This window comes from Triturus cristatus, chromosome 3_2 (assembly GCF_964204655.1).
Source record: "Triturus cristatus chromosome 3_2, aTriCri1.1, whole genome shotgun sequence".
Taxonomy (NCBI): Eukaryota; Metazoa; Chordata; class Amphibia; order Caudata; family Salamandridae; genus Triturus; species Triturus cristatus.
Window position 1 is genome coordinate 446,623,567 of NC_140584.1, and position 14,378 is coordinate 446,637,944.

Genomic DNA, 14,378 nt, shown 5'->3' on the forward strand with positions numbered 1-14,378 from the left:
ACCTCCCAGTAACTTATGGAATAACATGTAGTGTAATAGCAAGTTTGTTTTACAAAATAGGGAAATTAGAAAATTATTTTTCAGATGTAGATAACATATTTTCACAAGTAGCTGTAATTAACAAATTGAATAAAGTAAAACCTGCAAAAGGATTAGGTGAATTATTCTTAGAACCTAAAGAATTAACATTAGAATCCATATTTAGAAATAATCTAACTTGTAGTTTAAAGAAGGAGGAAAAGGTGTTCTTAGATATGGTTGAAGAAAGGAGATTCAAAATGCAAAAGAAAGTAGTTGAGGGAAGAGAGGAAAAGCAAGTCTGGGATGTTGAAAAGGAAAAACATTTGAAAGGAGAAGCTAGTCCAACAATGGCTTTAGATTGGCCGCAGAAAGGAAAGCTGTGTATTAGAAGGAATCAAACTGCACATGATAATTATTTTGTAGGTAACAGTGATTGCCATGATACATATCGAATCATGGGTGGATGGGGATTTAAAGGAGGAAATGATCCAGTTTTTCCTGGATTATATTTTATCTGCGGGAACAAATCATATTATCGATTACCGGATCATTGATTTGGCACATGTTATGTGGGTCTGGTTTTCCCAAAGATATTCCATGTGGGAAGAGGAAGAGATGGTGTACATGAGCTAGGTAGACAACTAACACGTAGAAGGAGAGAATCTTGGACAGAAATTGTGGGAGACATTTTTGAAGCATTGATACCAGCAGTGGGAATATCTCTGAATGCACATAAAATTAGAAAATTATCAACAGTAGTGGATCGCTTGTCAACAAGCACCGCTGGAGGATTTTTATTGGTAAATACAGAAATGGTTGCCATGCGTGCCATGGTAATGCAAAATCGACTTGCTCTTGATATACTTTTGTCAAAAGAGGGTGGAGTCTGTGGAATGCTGAAAGTTCAACATTGTTGTACTTACATTCCAGACGAAGGTCAAGATCTAAAGTCATACATTAAAAATATAACTGATTTGTATGAGGAAATTGCACCACCGGAGGTTGAAGGTGTCTGGGAAAAGATTGGAAAGAAATGAGCTTCCATTAAAGATTTTCTACTAAGATTAGGTAGTACATTTATAGGTAAAATCTTATTTCCATTAACCTGTGTAATTTTTCTTGTATTAGTTTTAAGACTAGGATGCTTATGTTGCAAAAGAAAGAAAATACAGAAAAATTTAAAAAGAGAAACTTTGAAAAAGAGAGAAAATAAAAGACGAGAAAGAGAATGTGAAGCAGTAGAATTAGAAGACATGAAAGATAGTATGTATAGAAAAGCAAGAGAAGAAGAAATTGGGGAAAATGAGATGTGAACTAAATTTTGAGAATTCATTTTCTTTTCATAATAGATATACAAAATTGTAGGTATTGTGGTGATAAAATCACCAAAGGGGGGATTGATGGAGCAGGTAGGGCAACATTTTGTATAACTCCTCTATTTCTGCATGAAGATACTAATTAAATAATCTATTAATTATAATATTATTAAACAAGTGTTGCATGTATACTAATCAACATTATTCATATTAAAATTACACATGGGATTTGCTAATTGCATGGCTATATAACTTTTATAATTAAAATCTGTACGCATACTAACAATAGTATATGTAAGTAATAGAATATTGCATGATATATGTTGCTTTGTGATGTTGCACCCATGAGGAGGATCGAAAAGGTGAATATAATTGCTTTAAATGTCACTATATGCTAGATAAATACAAGCACATAGAGGGATTAGCAAGGGGTTAACATTAGGATCACTATTTCCATGAATTAATTATTCTTTTGAGTTTGTTTCGCTTAAGTTGGCGTTTGGGCCTAAATCAAAGATGGTTGCCGTTACCACACGACGAAGTGGCCATTTTCTCATGTGGCGCGGAGTGAGCTGCACATGCGCAAGAAACTTCCTAATCCTCGCAGTAACCTCTGAACAGACTGTCCCCGGTCAAGGATGGCAAATTGGACTTTCGCCAAGATTGGGGAACAATCATCCTTACAGTAGACCGGAACAAGCTGATACTTCTTTAACCGCTGACCTCACCCCCTGAACTGTACTGAAAATCCTGGGACAATAATCGTACAATCTCAACCAGCCAATCACGACCGCTCTAAAGTTAAAATTTGTATCTTCTATGTTTTGTTTTATTATATAAGCTTAGTAGAATAGAGAGGGACTACTGCTTCTTTTTCTTCTACTACTCTTCATCCTACCTACCCCTGCAGCGGATGCCATGATGATCTAGATGCTGTCCGATTGATTGATGACTACGAACTTTTCCAAATCTAAAGGCTATGACAGATGCTTGCACGGCTTCTGGTCCTTTGATAAATTTGGGACTGTAGCATGCTGAGCAGAGAACTTTGAGCTTTGGCCTGCTTTTCGGAAAATTTACGACAACATTTGGTTATGCAGAGCCAATGAATTAGAGGTCTTCAATAGCCAGAATAGGTAAATATGATGTTCTGCGATTTATCTGAAATAATCAAGAAATTCTGAACTTTGGCGAGACAAATGCAAATATAAATTTTTATAGTAAATTTAGATAAACCATTATTGATTAACGAGAATTAATGAGTTTGTGGTTTTTCATTTAAAAGGTTAAAGATTCTGAATCTTAAAATGTGTTTTAGCTGGTTCTAAATCACCATCAACCAATCCAACTAAATTGGTCCATTCGACCAAGTGGGAGGAGTGCCTTGATGTTTGAGATTAGGGATCTATAGGCGAAGGATGTTAATGTATATTTTGTAAAATAACCTTTCTCTCCCTATAGGTGTTAAGGTATTTCCCCCCACATGTCCAGCGCTTGAAATACTCATTCTTGTGTATGAAGACTAGTGAAAGAGACGTTTGAGTGTTGGTGTTATGGGCCCCACCAATGAATGTATGTATGAATGAGCGTGTGTAACGACAGGTCTGCGACGCAGGGAGGATATTGGTATAGGTTGTTCCCCATTTCCGGATTTGTGCTGGATCAACGGTTACTTAAAACAAAAACGTTTTTCCTTCCCACAACGAGGTTGTTTTTTCCAAATATATATCTACACAATTTTCAAATAAAATGTAAATATTGCAATATTAAATGTTTCCATGACACCATCATGAGAGCAATCATCACGCCAACAGTTAGCACTGGGAATATCACCCTAAATGGTTCTCCCTAACATATGTAAACAGTTGACGCTGCGAATATCACCCTGATGGATCTCCATAATGAGAAAACTGAAAGAAGCAAAGTAAAACAACCTTCCTTGCCACAAAGACCTCTCTTCCATCTGTAACCTATCATTATTGATATGAGATTAGAGAATGTAGCTATAGCTAAATATACTCAGTCCTAGTACTACATGCACACTACTAGTACACAGTTGTTCGACGTACAGCACTCAGTCATTTAACAAAGGGTGCACAATCGTATCACATAGGACCCTGATCACAACAGACGTTTGTATCTAAAATGGGATTACAAGATGGGTGCATATTTACACCCATACAGAAATATTCCTTGCTATTTTCAGATGTTAAACCCTGCCGCAAATCAAAGGGTTAAAGTGTGTGCAATTCTGGTTGATGCACCTTGGATCAGGTTACTTCATGTGAAATGGAGCAAGTAATTCTCGATTCCATGGTGGCAAATTCAGAACTGAATGCAAATTACCCACCCACTCATTAGCACACCCTGCGGTATTGGTAATTGGCAGGTGTGAAATTTCCATCCACACTTACGCATTGTTAGTAATAAGGGTTAGTTGATAAGTCAAAAAGAGTCCCTATTTACATGGTATTTTATTGCATAAAAACCCTAACATCTCCTCAAACTAATCCGCTGCACATCATTACATTTCCTAAAAATGTCTTGCAGCTTCAGATATTTGAGGCCTGATTACATAGACTGTACTGTTATCAAGCACTGCAAATGTTTGTGCAAAGTTGCATTAATATCTGTGCAAAACTGCTCGATTGCGATCTGTGTAACTCTCCCTTAGATTTTTGCTGGAACAAAACAGCACGGATCACTGCACAAGGAAACAGCACATCATTATAATACGTAATGTGGAGCCAGATAGCACCTAGTTGCAAATCAACACCGCCTGAGCAGTGTATGTAGTCTGTCACTCGATTATCGAGCCTGCATAACCCATAACCAGGAATTAACTTCCCACTGCAAGTAGGAAATGACAGTGAATTGTCCTCTGTACAGAGGTTGGGATATATTAGGCATTGATACTGGATTAAATTCATGTCTAAAATAAATGTCAAGTTAGTACGATTAAGATTTTCATCCAAGCAATTGTGCAAAAAAATTGTTTCAGGATTGTCAACCCATCCAGTCCCCGAAATCAAATAGACACGATGTTGGATTGACAGTTAAGTATATTTATATGCATTGCTTCTTATATTATCTTTAAAGGTAATCTTGGAAAAAAGCCTCTTTGTTTTTAAAATCAGAGAAACACTTATCACTACATCAGCACCAAGGATGCCCCAAGTAAATCACTGCTGTGTCACTTTAAAAAGCCATGGTCCATGTATGGAATGCATTTACCACTGCAGGAAATATACGAAGAATAAATGTAAACAGAATATAAGCTTAGATTCAATCGGAATTCGCCACAGCGATGATAGATGTCATGGACTCTATAATTTGGGAAATCTGTGCTCAGTGCGTAGGGAGTTTGAAGTCTTGAGAGAGTTGCCTCAGAAACCTATAACGTTGCACCATTGTAACGTGTATCACTCTCATGGGTCGAGCTTTGAGAATGCACTCATTATTAACACATAACTATTGCATTACTTTGTTTAAGAATATCGTTTTGAATTCACATTTATGTCTTCAAAATTGTCAGCTAGATCCTGGATCTAATTTATTGGTGAAAAGATTTGAGTCCTGGTTTACACATTGGTGTAGGCAGCACCTGATCCCTGCTAACACCAAGCCATTCCCACCCCTCCATGGCCACCAATAATTATTTTTCTCTATTACAGGGGCAGCAGGTCTGTGGTGGGAGAATGGTAGGCAGTGCCAGACATAAACATGGAGTAGAAGTACTACTGTGCTGACATCCCTCTCCCACCTGGTTGTTACTGAAGGATCCCCTTGCAAAAATCACTACTGGCAGAGACGCCAGGGATGGGGCAATCATGAAATTGCTGTCAGTGCAAAGCAGAGCGGGAGGGATTTGGGGACAGGTGGAGGGGGAATCCCTGGATTCCGTATGGCTAAATGTGCCAATTCACCAAAGTGATATCTATGATTAACCTTCCTGGTTCCAATGAGGATCCTGGAGATCCCCTCTCCAGGATAGCACAAGCCTGTGGTACCTGCAAGGAAATTCTCAGCATTCACCAATATAATATGCTTCCAGCAGTCATTTAACACTTGCCATCTTTATTTTGCTTCTCTATAGTCAGGTCTTCTTTTTTTGTGCTTTTTAATATTTTCAGTAAGCGATTTTGTGGCATCTGATGTAGGGACTGAACATATTGGCATATTCCTAAATAAACAAAAAAAACAGATCTATTTGAAATGATATGCATCTCTCTTGCATCCTATATCTGCAGTAAATATTCTTTTGATCCAATGTCATTCATGTATCGGCTCGAGACCACTTAATCACACGCATGAAGAACATATTGATACTGTCAATTTTTCTGGATTCATCCTAAAGAAGTTCCGAAGGGGGACGACCATGATGTTTTGTTGTCTGGCTGTCTCAACACAGGGGTGAGATACTTGCTGTAGCCATGTCTCAGTGCAAAGCAGTATTTCTCTACATTTGGTACAGGGGCACGTTAGATTAGAGATCCCATCGTCAAATGTATTGTTCATTTCACACCAGTCTCCAATCAGTAGTTGACAAAGTACTCTAGACACCGCAATGTCATCAATCTCCACAAATGCACGCCTTTGCTAAAGTTAAATGTTCTCAGGAGGATAAGGCTTCTTGAAAAATAAGAACATTTCAGTAGATGATCCAAAGTGCTATGATCTGGTATAACCAAACCTATCTCTGGAGCACCCAGGTTTCATCCCAACTCTCCTCTGCCTAAGTTCACCTATTGACTCCTGTTCAAGATTCTTTATTAAAATGTATGGTAAATGAATGCAAGAGAAAATTGAAAACATATGTATTACAATAGGTTTCATCACCTATTGAATCCTAAAGGCAAGTGTAAAATTGTCATACGTTTTACTCGTTCCTGTGCGCCTACTGTCTCAATATATTCTTTTATAACATAACATCTTTTTATCATACATGGTTTTTCAATAATCACCCCAATGACTCCTGAAAATTTCCATGACCAACTTCAAGATCCGCCCACTTTTCCAAAACATGACCAACAAACATTTTCAATGTCTCTTCCCAAAATTCTCTGGTATCACCCATTACGCAGTCTTTGTTGGGAAGCAGGCTTTACCAGTGGAAAGAACAGTTTTATTGGATTCTGTGTTTTCTTCGCCTTTAAGGTTTCACAAAGACCACTCAAGACCTTTAATGAATTTGGAGATTTTCTTCAACCGTTTCTTTTCAGTCCATCAAGGTAGTCATCTATTACAAGTTTTTATTTAACACACATATCATCATTTTTACAATAACAATAACTCCTTGCTTTAACATTACAAGGAAAAAGTCAGAAGTAAGGCAATTGTGTTCAGTCTTAATATTTTAAAGGGTTTATACAATACCTGAAATAGTTTAAGAGCCTTCACAAGTCCACCAACTTCATTCTTTAAAGAAAAAATGATGGCAGCTCTCCCCCTTTCAGTGGAATGGTCTCTGTTATCCTTATTTTCTTCAGCATTTATGTATTTTAGCTTGTTTAGCTGTGAACACATGCAGAATTTGGGTTTGTTTGTGAAACGAAAATTGCATAAGAGACAGGCTAGGACAAATGACCAATCAATTACTTGAGAAATGTGTTTAAACCATTTTCTAAAACAAAATGCAATTTAGTTTTATACAGGTCTGTCAAGAAGTTAATGAGCCACAACCTAACGTCGCACCTCTAAATACAGAGACAGGCAACACTTGTTCTAGGTCTGCACCCTATTTATGACCTCCATTCACCTTCATGGGTGCATAAGTAAGGTAACTAGTTATCTTTCAGTTTGGTCAGGATCTGTCCTGTATAAAGTGCACTCTGAATGTGTTTGTTTAGTTTTTTACAATTGTCTGGTGTTGTTAAATACAATTTTGTCAGAACAGCATGCTAAAAAGCATAACAAATAAAAGTAGACAATATCTATAAAACCATAACAAATTTAAAAAGTGCCCTGCAGCATAGCATTACTGGCAAGAATAACATTCTAGAACTGCTATAGGTGCATATTTGGCATTACTGTAAGTAAATGTTTAATTCCATGTGGTCATAGTATTTTTTACTGTTCTATGTTCAGATGTTCTATTGTTTCAGAAAACTTTTTTTATCATGCTGACATTCACTCCAATAATCTAGTGCATATAGTAGGCACATTTTATGAGTAGGTTGATATTCATTTTATTTTTGTAGAACAAAAGAGATGGGCTACGTTGTTGCTTTTTTTTCCTCTTGTTTGTACATTCGCTTTGGCAACGCATATTTGTGCATGCCTCCTTACCTCCGTCGTTTCAACCTTATTGTAGGACCAATTTGCCTTAGGACTAGATGCTATACATTTCAAATCCATTGACGTGTAAGTGCTTCTTACTCTCAAAGTAAAGAACTTCATTTGCCTATACTTTATAGAAACTTATTTTGAACGTACACTGATTTATTTGTGTAAGGCAATAAAGTTATAAAGTCAAACACTGAGCTGAAAACCAATCAATATCACATTAGGTATTTACACAACCTTAAGGGTTGCACATATGCTTCATCTGCAGGTTTAATTTCTCTATAATTGAGGATTATTCTTGCACTTGTAATTTACTTATGAATAGTTAATACAATCAAGGCAAGGCACAGTGCACTGAAATGCACCCAATCATCTTATTTTTGCACAACAAATATGTTAGTGGTTTTTATAAATAAGGCCTTTGCATCAATATTTAGAACAGTGTATTAAAGCCAAAGAATATGAGTGAACAAATGAATTAACCAAGTGTTCAACCTATTAACAATCAAGTCTTCATTCATTTATGAGCAATGTAATGTAAAATTATTTTATAGATAACTTGGTTAAGTTTTCATTTACGTAAAACTTTATGCCTTTAGAGCTGAAGGCATTCCTAAATCTTGTTGTAGTTACTACAAGGGCTTGTTAGGGTGTCTAAACTTCACCTTTACAATGCCAGTCCACAAGGAAGTCAGTTAACCCTTAATCCAGATATATATGTGTATTTGTTATAACGTGGTTGACGACCAAACGTACCTGTTAATGTATAGTCAGTGCCAAAATAGTAGTGGTTTATTGATGTATAGCATCACAGTATCAGTATTTCATAGCACAGGATATACGTTGAGGCTGTTGTGCTGAGTCCTAAAAAAGCATATTCATAACAGATCCACACTAAAATAACAATATTCATCTTTTTTTTCCTTATGAGGAACATGTTGCGCTGTTTGGCACAGTTAAACTTTGGACTTTTCCAAGTCTGTGTCAGTAGTTATATATAGGCAATATTAGGTTATGATTTAAAATCACAACCTGTATATGGACACACCTGTAAGTGGCAAAGCAACCATGAGACACACCTGTAATACAAGAAAGTGTGATGTGACCGAGGTGTCCAAGTGTGTAAAACAAGGTTAGGGAAGGAAAAGCAGGCAATGGAAAAGCAACAACAAAAAAAAGGTTTTGCCAATGTACATCTACCTTCACAGCCTTGAAAAAGTGACAAGCCTAACTGTACCTGAGGGCAAAACATGTATGAGCCATTTATTATTTTAAAAAAAGAATATTGTTATATGAATGTTGCTCTGCTAATATGCTTTTTTGGACATGGCACAGCAGCCTCCACTTAAAACTCTGTATTGTGAAATAATATTTCCTAAATCTTGATTCATGTAAGATTGATTTTCAAATCCATATTGATTGAAACTTTATTTACTTTGATTTAGGGCAGAACTTTTTCAAGTGTTAGGACCATATAGCAGGGATGTGTCAGTGCACACCATTTCATCAGTGATCCTCTTTATATAATGGTAACAAATGACACCATTGTATTTTCAAAGTAGGATGCAAACTCTCTCCCTAAAATGGATTATATTTTATCAAAGCTATACAAGGGTCTGAAAGAAGAACCAAATAGGCTGGTAAAGAAAATGGTGAAGTGGCAATGTGGGTGCTTGGCAAGAAACAGTTTTTGAAAACAACTTTAGTGCCAAATAATGAAAAATAAATTGAAGATTGAAAATCGAAAAACAGATGAGGCTCTGCCCAAAAGACAGGAAGTTAGACTATGGCTGCCTGATAGAGGTGTTGTACAGGGTGGCACAGCAGAACCTGTAGAAAAATTATCTGTGTGGATGAAGGAGTTGAACCCAAGGTTGCAATCCTCATGGTTTCTGTCTCATGGTATGCTGTGTGAGATAATTATGAAGTTGTGGATGATAATCTAGGCCCCAGATGGCAGTTATGAGGAAAAAGGGGATAAGGAGTATAGGAACAAGAAGGAGGATAACTGAAGTGAGGTGTTTAAGTATTGTGAATTCATATTCAACTCTGCAGTATTTTGAATGGGCATCTGTTTAGTAAAAAATAAATTAAATACAAAGAGATTGTCACCAAACTGATGGTGGTTAAAGAGGTTATCAGCAGCCAGTTAAACTTTGCTTCTCTAAGAAAGAGAACATTTAATTGTCCCTAATTCCCTGCCATCACAAGATATTGTACATACATATATGTGTGTCCAGGATAGAAAATGAGAATCATGGTTTCTTAACAAGTTTCAAGAACGTTTCTGTATTCCACAATAATTGGCTGTAGAAATCATACAAATGGAGGACTTAATATTAATTGAAGCTTTAACCCTAAAGGCATAGGCTTCTTTATTGCTTGTAGACATGAAAGATATTCTAGTCTCCAGAAAGTACAGCCATTAAAAAGCTAGTTAAATGACCTACAATGCCGTGAATAATCACATCAATAGCCAAGAGCCTGGTCATTCTGAACGCCCTCTAGTTCTGATTCCTCTTGAGTCCCTTTCTTAGCATTTGGAGAGTTTGCCGAAGAACAACCAAAATTACAGGAAGACCCACCAGCCAAACTGAGAAAGGGAAAAGGAAACCTCCCAACATTGTTGAAATCATATTAACCTGCAAATGGTGGGCAGCACACCAGAAAGGTCTTTTAAGTCCAACTGGAGCCCCTGTACTCAGGATCAAACCAGGCACGCGACTACAGCTGCAGTACTACACCCATCTTCAGTCAACAATCCGCTTCCAGATTGCAATTAAAATGAAATCAACGTGCTCGCAGTCTTTTCCTCTCTCACACTATTGGTGCATTACATTCAGTAGGTAGAGTAAGGACCCTTACACTGCTAAGTGTATAAAACTGAGTGCCTCCAAGGCACTACTTATATAAACTGCAACACCACTAGCACCCTTAACACCTTGGACATGCACTGATGCTGTCCTGTCCTGACAACTGAACGTTTATAGGTTTTTCTTGAACAATGTATTTGTAGAAAGAGGGGGTACCCCTGAATTAGTTTCCTGAATCAGGGTGAAGGTATTATTTGTGAATAAACATTTAGGAAACAGATAAAAAGTGGATCTGTGCTAAACAACAACAACATGTGACCAGAAAACAATGAATATTCAAAAAGACATTATTTTATTTGTTTTTGATATAAAAGATTTTTTTTAAATGCTTTCACTATTAAATAGAGAATTGATCAAAAATTCATAAAGCAAAACGTAATAAAAAAAAATACATTAAACATACAATATTTCCTTTAGCCTATGTGAATGGTACACATGAAGATTATAGATAATTATAACCATTGTTTATACCTATTTATCTAACCATACATGGCTGGTTGATGTGATATGTTTTATGTCAAAATTAAATCAAACACAAAAGACTAAACCAAAGTGGATACAAATGAGATAAGTCAATACAAGATTTATAACAATCTACCAGACAATGTAGTTATGGCTAACATAATTAGTATCTACGCGCGTTTCGGCGGAACGCCTTCATCAGATAGCCATATGAGTCTAAAAAAAGAAAAACACTTATCGAAGAAAACATATATAAATCTGAACACATATTGAAGATCCTACTGATTCATTCTGTCATGTACTAGATCAGAAATTTAAGAATAAAATTAATTTTAATTTAAAAAACCATGTCACAGTGAAAAGATGAAAATAACCCACATGTCACCTCAGGACTGTTGGTTACATTGAGAGATAAAACCAGTTTGGCATGAGAAAGAGTAGAGCCAATATCCGGCGTGGAAAGCCACCAAAAGAAGATGTGAAAGAATACGGCTGAAATAATTTCACAATATATATAAAATAGAATAGCCAAGTGTGTGTGATAATGCCTCCAACACAGACAGAGATGATATCAAATGTCCCAGGTAAACAATATAGAGCTGGTTAGTTCAATCGAATGATGTTACCTCGTAAGATATATAAAAAGAGCTTCTAACATGGAAGCATGAAGTGTCAGATGATAATGCCAATAGATATGTCGTTGGCTTCTGCAAGTAAAGATAAGAGCATCAAGGATATCATTCTTACCACAGAACCAAGTGATATCAAATAAGAAGAGAATAAGGTTCTGACAATGTTGGATCCAAAGTTTCTACTAAGGAGATACAAATGTGACCGATATACATATATTATTTCACAATTCTGAAGTGCTGATGTTCCCATATATACAATACATGTGGACTATCTATAAGTTTGATATATCTAGCTAGCCAGTTAAATGATATATAGAGAGATCCTGAAATTTTCCGTGTAAGTTACAGGGCCGTGAGGTAAAAAGTCTGAAAAAAGATATTTGATAATTAAGGTCTTACCTTATATGTTTGACGAAGAACCTCTCATGAGTCGAGGGATGTTTCTATAGAAGGGCAGGACAATGTTCAAGGGATGTATAAAACTTCTAATCACAGCAATTGACGGATTCTCCTGAATAATACCAGATGTAATTAGATAATATGGAATTACATGTGGCTAATCCATTAGATGCTAGAATGTACACATGGTGTACAAAAAAGAGTAAGATGTAAATTAGATGTGTACCTTCATATGGAAGGCAATACTCCAGAGTAAGTAATGATGACTTGATGTGGCTGAGGGTTTCACAAGATTCTCACTTGGATGGCCAAAGGACGTAAAGAAGGAAAGGGTCCTATGGATTGAGGCAAGGGATACAGTGTATCAGTAAAAATACTTTGATATTGATATTGAAAGAACCTACGCAGCAAAGTTCAACTAGTCTCAGTATTTCTGAGATTGATTTAATGTTAAAAGATCAGTATATTACCTCTAGTGGTTGCCAGGGACCAGGATATTAATAAATCACGTTGTCTAGTGAGAGCCCCGGATGGCGCTGAAGAACAGATGTGGTAAGTCTAGCCCGGATAACTCGGAATATATTCCTGAGTGTAGAAATAGGAAGCATGCAATATATCTGAAGGTGGGTGAAAACGCTAAGCCCAATGTTATTATAAAAAAAATCAAGCGCAACCATAAGGTTGACTGGATGGATGCTTCAAAAGTGGAGAAAAAGGGGGGGGGGGGAAGTGCAGCGTATGAAAATGATTACTGTGTCTATGATTATACGTAATGCTGATTTACACGATCAATCATCCTGCCTGTGATAAACATACCTTGGAAGAGAACAGATGGCAACGCGGTGAAGGATAATCCACTACTGTTAACAGTAGAACCACTACTGTTCTAGTGGTTAATGTCAGGAGGGCCGCCACCTCTGCCTGCAAGCCCCATGATCGTCCAACAAGAAGGTTCCACGTCTGGTGAAAGAAACACCGAACGAGAGACCGTTGGGTTATCGTGTTTAAATACGCGCGCAAATACCGTGTTATTTTCTACTTCCTGGTTGTGCGAGATCGTTGTCGCGTGACGAGAAAGAGAGGCATTAAAGTATAAGGTAGACAGCAACTGCCATCTTAGATGATTAATGTAGATGCAAAATATATGCCAAAATCATACGATCAATAGAAGGGTAGGACAAAATATGTAAATATATTGTTGGGAAAATGCCATACAAGAAAAAGTAAAGAGGAGACATTGAAGTATAAAAACAGGATAGTGCTGGTCATGCCACCCTCGGTGTGCTAACTATGAAATGCATGTCGCTGGGGAGCCCTTTGTTATCAATCATGAGAAAGCTCAGATGGATGTCCGGCGTGTATAGACAACATGTCTAGGGTATATCGGATAGTCATAGGAGAATCCAATGATTGCCAAGCTACTATACTGTAATTGGATTGAATACCTCCAGGTCATTTGGGATGAGAGTGATAAATATTCAACATTGTCAGTGTCTATATATTGATGTAAATACATGTATATCAGGAACAATCAGAGGCACATGTGGGGATTTATGAAGAGCAAAAATATAGAGAGGAATTTAGCTGTTGTTGTATTTGATCACCTGATCCCAGGGGATTTCATTATTCAGCCCATTTTTATATGTATCTAAGGTATAGATCCAGAAAACCTCTCTTTTTTTGTGTATTTCAGTACTTTGATTGCCCGAATTAATGCACATTTTTTACAGAATGAACCACTGTATATCTTGGGCAGTGTGTTGGGCCTCCATGTAATGTTTGACTAGCGGCCCGCTATTTTTTTGGTTCTGATCGCTGACCTGGTTTCAGTCAAGCGAGTGGTCATGGTGCGTAAAGTTTCCCCAACATATCCCAGATGGCACTGACATACAATGAGGTAGATAATATAAGTCATTTTGCAGTTGGTTAACAATGTCGATTTGATATTAATACCATTTATAGTATAGGTGGTAGTTTCTATGGCAAACTGGCACGCAACACAGGACATGGACTTAAAATTCCCAGTGGGGAATTCATTGCCCAGTAAGGATGTTTGGGTAAGGTATCTTTGTGGGGTTTGCATCCGTGAATGTACTATTAGATCTTTAAGATTTTTATTTTTTCTGTGGGCAAAGATTGCTTTGGCTAATAAATGTTCACGTTCTCTGGTTGCATTAAGGATGTGCTAGATGCTATTTACGATGTAACGAATTTTGTCGTTCATCGTGGAATGACGTGTGACAAACACTAGTCTCGAATTGGATGTTTGATCTGTTATGTTAAAAGATGTTGTCTATCGTAGAAACGAGCCAGTTTATACGAATCACGCACAAGGCGTTTAGGATAGACTCGGGTCATGAATTTGGCTTTCATTTCGATGGCTCTCAGAT

The 14,378-nt window shown here is 37.0% G+C and overlaps 1 protein-coding gene across 1 annotated transcript in view; it reads right to left on the minus strand.

The window, feature by feature from the left end:
• TPH1 (tryptophan hydroxylase 1) overlaps nt 1-14,378 on the minus strand; it is a 213,789-nt gene that overhangs the window by 98,263 nt on the left and 101,148 nt on the right. Inside the window, exon 2 of the mRNA XM_085648051.1 lies at nt 6,714-6,851. Within this exon, the coding sequence (XP_085504177.1) occupies nt 6,714-6,851 (138 nt within the window). The remainder of the gene's footprint in view (nt 1-6,713; nt 6,852-14,378) is intronic.